The 7,530-nt window shown below is 34.7% G+C and overlaps 2 protein-coding genes across 5 annotated transcripts in view; one reads left to right on the top strand and one right to left on the bottom strand.

Annotated features, from left to right (window-relative positions):
- LOC102588634 (uncharacterized) overlaps window positions 1-4,812 on the top strand; it is a 10,265-nt gene extending 5,453 nt beyond the window's left edge. For all 4 annotated transcript variants that reach the window (XR_001472674.1, XM_006341005.2, XM_006341006.2 and 1 more), the window contains one exon: window positions 4,424-4,812. The gene's annotated coding sequence lies outside the window, so the exon portion shown is untranslated. The remainder of the gene's footprint in view (window positions 1-4,423) is intronic.
- On the bottom strand, window positions 1,457-4,183 carry LOC102588304 (WAT1-related protein At2g37460-like). Its single transcript, XM_006341003.2, has 7 exons — window positions 3,753-4,183; window positions 3,546-3,608; window positions 3,350-3,466; window positions 2,953-3,193; window positions 2,713-2,874; window positions 2,117-2,268; window positions 1,457-2,045 (listed from the first exon to the last, which is right to left on the bottom strand). The coding sequence occupies exons 1-7, from the start codon at window positions 3,944-3,946 to the stop codon at window positions 1,847-1,849; spliced, it is 1,128 nt and encodes a 375-aa protein (XP_006341065.1). The 5' UTR covers window positions 3,947-4,183; the 3' UTR covers window positions 1,457-1,846.
- Window positions 4,813-7,530: the final 2,718 nt, after the last annotated feature.

The raw sequence follows: 7,530 nt of genomic DNA, 5'->3' as shown, positions 1-7,530 counted from the left end.
ATATTTTATATATCAATTAAAATGTAGATAACTTTAATAATAAATTTTCTTTTACTTTAATAAACATAAAATGAAAATCTTATTTTTAAGCTAAATAAGATGAACATTTTATTCTTAAGTTAAATAAGATGAAAATTTAATTTTTTAAACATACGTCACAATCATGAAAATGCACACACAAAAATATTTAAGCTAAATAAGATGGAAATTTTATTTTTAAGAATGAATAACTAAAGCTTGCAAAGAAAATGTTAAAAAAAACTAAAAAAGGTGAGGGTATTTTTGTAAACAAACAACTTATTCTTAAAAGTTATACCATGAATATTAGTTTGATATGACAAACCAAACAAGCAATAAAAACTTATCCCAACATAGCTTATCCCAACTTATCTCAGTATAACTTGTATTAAAACCAAACGACCCCTTAGAGATAGCAAAACTTTTGAACTTAGCGGAAAGAATCAATTAAGCTTGGACAAAGTAAAAAAGGATAGCTGGTGATGAGATAAGGATAAGAGTATAAATGTGGAACATAAAGATTTAGGCAAGTGCATGTACACATTGAAGTATAAAGTAAAAATACCTTTTCACTTCGTATTGAATGATACTCCTTCCTCCCATTTATTTGACATGGAATTTGAAAATGCTAGTTTAATGTGCATATCATATTGGAAGGAATTAAAGAAAATGATAAAATAGAAGTTGTAAAGTATTTTAAATAAAGCGAATTGAGTATTGCGGATTATATAGTTGACCCCAATAGTTTGGTTTGAAGTGTAATAGTTGTTTCTTTGTAAGTCAAACATTTAGTTTTATAGGGGAGGTATGACATTAAATTTAGAGTACATTAGTTCATTAATTTGAAATCTTCAATTTGGTGAATATGGTATGTGTTATCAGATATTAGAACTGAGTCAGCTTTTTGAGACGTCCAAACATGAATGTTTGTAGCATATAATATATTGACTAGCAATAGACAACTCATTTTTGTATTGATAAAAGTGAGACTAAGATTACCTGTTAGTGCTTGAAATATGGTGGCTGTTAAATGGTGGAAGCTTCAATCTTCAAATTGCTATGTTCTGTTTCAAGTGTACTTAACAATTGTCAAAAAAAATGTTTTGTTTCAAGTGAGTGTCAATAGTATGCCTTTGAATTTTGAATAATTCCTCATTTCAACTTGCTCAACAATTTAATACATAATTTGATGATATATGTGCTCGTTCCAGTAACAAACAGTGATGTCTGGAAGTGATGAAATGGCTTTCTCTTGTTAAGCATGTGAAATATTAGTTTTAGTTTCATGGCTCTCTAGTAACCTGAAGGTCAAAAACTGGTCAAAAATTGGTAAGGAGCCTAAATTAAGCAAGTTTCAGACTTTATCTTAGCATCTCTGTTGCAGTAATTTGGTCCGATCCATACAACGGAATAACTGTTAAGATTGACTGGTTCAAACTTTTCAAACACTGATCTTTTAACACAGGAAATATTTCCAGATAGAACTTCAGTATTGTAGATCTGAAGTTCAAGAACCAACTTATCTACATGTCTGGGCATGATTATTGTTGTTACTATAATTTATTATACATGGTTTAATATCGATTAAAAACCAAAAGAAAAGGCCTATAGGCTTAACATAGTTTAGTCATTCTATAGTTCAGAAAGAAGTTTCCTAAAATGGTGGTTTAACTGGCTTAAATTTGGCCACACGCTGTAAACCATCTTTAACTAATAATTACTAATTCAAGATGCAGCTGAAGAGGAGCTCATTTCTTAGATGAAGAGGCTGCTCTATAGCCAGACCTCCTTTTGGAATTTGGAAGATAAAACCTCAAATAGAAAATCATTATATGGTTTCATCTTCGGGAGCAGTTGTTCCTCTCGATGAATTGATGTGGACAACTGGCTGACTTAAAGTTTCCTTGTCAATTTTGGTTTCATGTGTTGGTATTGCTTGTTCATCGATTGATGGAGATTTGTGATCCTTACTTTTACCCCATAGGACAATGTAAAGGCCAACAACAATCACAACAGCACCCAGTACCCTGCAAAAAGCATTACATTAGAGTTTGGTGTTGGTCGTAACTTATAAGAGTTTTAGGGTTATAAGTATTACCTTCCCAGGTTCAGTTGTTCACGTAGAATGATTGTACTCAATATAGCTACAATAACCATGCTTAATGGATTGAAAGCTGTGACGAAAACAGGGCCCCTGTCTTTCATTATGACTCCTTGGATATAATACGCGAGTCCTGAACAGAATATTCCCTGGATTGTGACATGACAAGTGAGGAGCTATTAATAGGCTTAAATTTATGAGTTATTGGTAAAACTATGCTTCTAGATTTTTCCCCCCTCACTTCTCTCATGTTGCAGAAGTAAGTTGCTTGCTACAGTGGTTAGGGAACATTGATCTTAAAATTAATGTCTTTAAATTTGAAGAAGCATTGGCTGGTTCCAGATGACATGTTCTGTCACACATAGTAGTACAGAACTGGGCAATTTGGTGCATATGTTGGATAAACATCTAAAGAATGAATACTTCTAAAATTCTTTGTATGCTCGTGTTCTAAGAAAATTTAACCACATCACGTTTTGTGCATAAGTTTTTCTTTTAATCAAGTAAAAAAACTCAATTATAATAACAAGGCCATAAGGCCGTATACAAGAGGCATGCAAAAAGGGGAGATCTACAAAATATGGTTCACTTACGCTGTATACAGCTGCAAGAAATTTAGAGTCCCAGTTTATGGCCCACACTGCAGGTTTTCCTCTCTCCATTACCATTGCAACTATGGCTCCCTCAGTTGTTCCCAACAAGCATATCCAAGCAGTGAGCGAGAGCTCAGCAGGATAAGTCCGCAGTGTGATTGCCTGGGAATAGGGTACTAGAGTCAGATATAATGCTTACTTGCTAATTACTTATTTCTTCTAACTAAGTTATGTCTTTACCTGCAAAATCATGAATGCAGCCCAACTGAAGCACCCAATTGTTATCATGATGGAACCTTTGATAGCATGGCTTAGATTTAACCCACCACTTTGAGAGTCATGACCGGCATTTCCTGCTGTCCAAAATAGTTCAACTATTGGGCCTCGTACCAGGGTCATGATCATGGCTCCTGCCACTGTGGCAACAGTCCCAACTAGTTTGGCTTGGCTGCGGATGCTTGTAAGCTTCACCTTCTCAAGCCTAGAATAAACAATATATGTGCCAAAAGAATTAACATCATGATTTGGGAATTGTCCTATTGTCAAAAAATCCATGTTGGGATTTTCTTGTTAATTCATCTTTGCTAGTGATCATGTGTATTTATATCTGTAGAATGAGACAAAGCATATAATTTACCTGAATATCCAGGCCATTATAAAAGTAATGGCAGGAAGAATGTTGCACATTGCAGCTGCAAAAGTTGCTGTTGTGTATTTCAGGCCAATAGAGTAGAGATTCTGGTCGATGACAGGCCTGTTGGTCAAGAGAAACATGCTTATGTTAGATACTGATTGCATGGAGAAAAAGTGAATTTGAGTGTTTTAAGACTTACTCCAGTAAGCTAAGAAGTACCAACTTAGCAAATATTGAGGGCGTCATCTTTGGTCTTACTTTCCTGTTAAGAGATATTCAGTTCAGCCATCATTTTCTCTAGGGGAAATAATAAGAATTTGTATTTGTCTTTCTTCCACTGGGAAATAGACTAGAGTTGATGTTGCAAACACATTAATTGAAAATAGAGAGGGAGGGAGAGACATACTTGTCTAGAATTATTGCAAAAGGAGCAATAACCAAAGTGGCAACTGCATGGCGGTACACAACAAATACATAATTACTCATTCCTTCGTTCAAGGCCACTTTGGTGAGGATATCCATGCCTGCTAGCCCAAATTGGAGAAAAATGACTGCAAGAAAGGGTTTGGCTCTGTTGTATTGTTCACGTACTGCCTCCATTGTTTACTTGCAACAAAGCTCAACCTCTTTGAGAGCACTACTATTGTAAGGTCACAAGTGCAGTATAAGTAACTGCTGCTTTTCTGTATATATAGACAAATTCTTCACACTATTTTCGTTCTCTCTGCCCATTATCTTATCAGCAGATGAGGACAAAATCTGTTGGATTTCATTTGTGTATATAATTTGTTTAATTAATTACTCGGTAAGCCTTCCACTTTTTAAAATGAAGTGGCCTAGTCACCCGGACCTACTCATCACTTGCTTCTAGGAAAAGTAAACTGGGACTGAGTACCCTTTTATTTTGTTGCAACTTTCTGTTAGTTGTCTGCTTTGGATGAGCTCAAATGTTCTTGAATTGGTTTAATACGTTCTCGTATATCTTAATTTTGTATATTCAAAAAATGTATCTTTATTCCTTGAGATAATACTTGTTCCCTGTCTATGTTCATACTCATGGATATTAATTTCTTGCAGAAACTTCTATGGTTATGTAAATGACAGATTGACAACCAAGGTGCGTGGGTTGCCTCCTTAAAGAAACTGTGTTTTCTCTTTTGCTATTGATCCTCATAGTTGATCACTCTATTATCGCATTGATCCTTGGTAATAATTCTTGTCAAATAGTTATGGCTGTAAATTATATCTTTCCTTTGGTTCTAAATTTTGATGTATGTAAATTAGTACATAAGTTTTTTCATGCCGGTTAATTCGATGAGAATCTATGTGTTAGAAATTTCCCCAGCTAAGTGGTGTGAGTTGGCATCCTAGTGTTATAGCTAGACCATGAGTATCCTAGCTGCTCTTTCCATTGGCAGTGCACCAAACTTACCACTTCTGAATTGAATATTCTTGTGGGTTTTAAAGTTTGATACGTTGCTGTGGGCAGAAATTTTGTTCCAAGTGCCCAGGTTAGGCACATGAATATTATGAGGTACATCATCTTAAAGTTAAAAACGGTTCCATTAAATATTCACAGCCCACCATTTGTCTTTTTTTAAATTAGTGTTGTGTTTGATGCATCCATAATGATTTCTTAGAAAACATAATCAATATGGTTAGACCAATCACGTTGCCTATATCTTTTGCATAAAAAAGCATAGTAGGTTGAGTAATTACGTGCCAAATTGCCAACCTTTTCTATGTTGCATGTTGTGTTGGTAACCTTTTCCATATTATGATTTTATATTATGTATAGAATGATTACAGGGAATCAAAAGATTGTATAGGGGTAGCTAGTATAGAATCTTCTTTATGAAAGAAATATTTATTGACATGAAAAACCATAGTGCTCTCTTACGTCCCACTTGAAAAATCATTGTTCCCATCATCGACTGTGATATGGTCATCCAGATTGACCACTTGAGTCTGTTTTTGACATTATTGTCAACTTTATAATTGATTGACATGGATTGGAGCACCATAGTGTGATCTATTGGCTCATCAAGCTAATTGTAAATAGGTGATAAGCTTTAAGCGCTGGACGACATTTTTAAATGTTTGAAATTGATTTATAAATAAGCACATATGTGTATAGTTAAAGTTGCTGAAACTTAAAAGTAAGTAGCTAATGTGTGTGGTAAAATAGTGTCGCTAAGTTGTTCTTTTGTTAAAATGTATTATCATAAAATATGAGTTAATATTATTTTTTGTAAAGAAGAGGAATGGGTGAAGAGGGTATTTTGAGGGGAAAAAAGGTTAAAATAATAAAAAGGTCAAATTAAAAGTGTTTGTAAGCTGAAAAGTTATAAATTGAGAATGATCAACAACTACACTATATTAAGTGTAACTCTACAAGTGGAGTTTGGGAAAGGTAGAGTGTATTAGATGTTATCTCTACCTCATGGAGGTAGCAAGGCTATTTTTGAAAGATTTTTGGCCTAAGTGTAGCAAATTAAAGTATTTATAAAAAGGGAATACAACAATGAAGAAAAATATGTCAAATAATAAATGAAAGTAGTATAGAGCAACCAGGGTGGAGAAACAATAACAACAACAAAATAATATGGTAACTAAAAAGAAAATATATGCATGAGGCTTATACGATGACAGACATGGTGCTCTTAGGCTCCCACCAAGCATAAACAAGTTGAAAAGCAAGTCAAGAGTATATCCTTCTATCCAAAGTTATGTCTTTAGGAAGCTTAAGTTGTTGTCATGTCAAGTTAAGAGTAATACTCTAATGGTCTACCTCTACATTTTTCCATGCCCACTATATCTAACCTTTCACACCTTCTGACTTAGATTCTGCGCATCTCTTCGCATACATCCCAGCTTCGGTTCCCTTTCCTCATCTTGTCCACCATAGAGGTCACTCACATTTGTTCTGGATATCATCGTTTTAGTCTTATTTCGCCATATTACTATGCATCCATCTCATCATTCTCATTTTGCAACTTCCATCTTCTGAACATGGGAGTTATTGACTAGTCAATACTCCGCCCCATAAAACAAAGTTGGTCTAACCGCCATTCTTTGGAACTTAACTTTTTATCACACAAGACTTCAGAGGTGAGCCTCAATTCATCCAGCATCAATATGATGTGTGGTATCATGTTGATCTCTCTATTCTCTTGGATTAAAGACCTAAGATACTTGAAATTTACCCTTAAAATGACATGTGTATCAAATTTCACTTCCACACATACCTCATATGATAGATCACTAAACTTGTACTTCAAGTAGTTTGTCTTTAGTCTTGCTCAACCTAAACCATTTAGATTTCAAGGTTTGTCTCCGGACTTCCAACCTAGCGTTAACTTCACCTGAGATTCATTAATCAGTACTATACTATCCACAAATAACATACATTATGACACCTCACCTTACAGGGGCGGATCTATCCTAGAGCAAGGGGTGTCGAGCGACACCTCTTCGTCGGAAAATTACATTGTATATATAGGTCAAAATTTAATTTAATGAATATATATACAAGTGTTGACACAAGTTGAAGATTTAGTGTAATGGTTAGGGGGTTGCAAAACTTGTTGGAGGTTTTGTGTTCTATTCTTGATAGCAACGTTTACATTTTAACTTTATATTTTGACATTCCTTGATAAAAATCTTGACTCCGCCACTGTCACCTTAGATATGAAGTGTCAATTCATTTATCACAGAGGCAATAAAAATGGTCTAAGCGTTGATCTCTGGTGCAATCTCATCTTGATTGGAAAGTATTTTGAGTCTCATTTCACTATTTTTACCGATGTCTTGACTTTCATCGTACATGTCCTTCATCTCTTGATGTAAGCCATCAGTATACCTTTAGTCTCTAGACATCTCTATAGGACCTCTCTTGAAACTTTGTCGTAAGTCTTCTCTTCGTCAATAAACATTATATAAAGGTCTTTCTTCCCCTCTCTATACTTCTCGATATAAGACCAAACTGGTTCTCGGCCCCTCATTACACTTTTCTCCGCCACGCTCTCCCGAATTTTTATAGTGTGGCCAAGGAACTTGATATCTATATAATTATTGCAATTTTAAATGTCATATTTGTTCTTGTAAAGAGGGATCATTGTACTACTCTATTCTTTGGGCATCTTATTGTCTTGAAAATGACATTAAACAATCGAGTCAATCAC

This window comes from Solanum tuberosum, unplaced genomic scaffold, assembly GCF_000226075.1.
Source record: "Solanum tuberosum cultivar DM 1-3 516 R44 unplaced genomic scaffold, SolTub_3.0 scf00021, whole genome shotgun sequence".
Taxonomy (NCBI): domain Eukaryota; kingdom Viridiplantae; phylum Streptophyta; class Magnoliopsida; order Solanales; family Solanaceae; genus Solanum; species Solanum tuberosum.
Note: the sequence above shows the minus strand (reverse complement) of the source record. Positions and strands in the feature narration are given on the sequence as shown.

Bases quoted from the DNA above. Each gene is read 5' to 3' on its own strand.
- LOC102588304 (XM_006341003.2), bottom strand. From the start codon at position 3,946: ATGGAGGCAGTACGTGAACAATACAACAGAGCCAAACCCTTTCTTGCA. The intron at 3,194-3,349 runs GTAAATTATATG...TGTTTATTCTAG, and splicing joins ATAATGGCCTGGATATTCAG to GCTTGAGAAGGTGAAGCTTA. The intron at 2,269-2,712 runs GTAAGTGAACCA...GTCACAATCCAG, and splicing joins TTCTTGCAGCTGTATACAGC to GGAATATTCTGTTCAGGACT.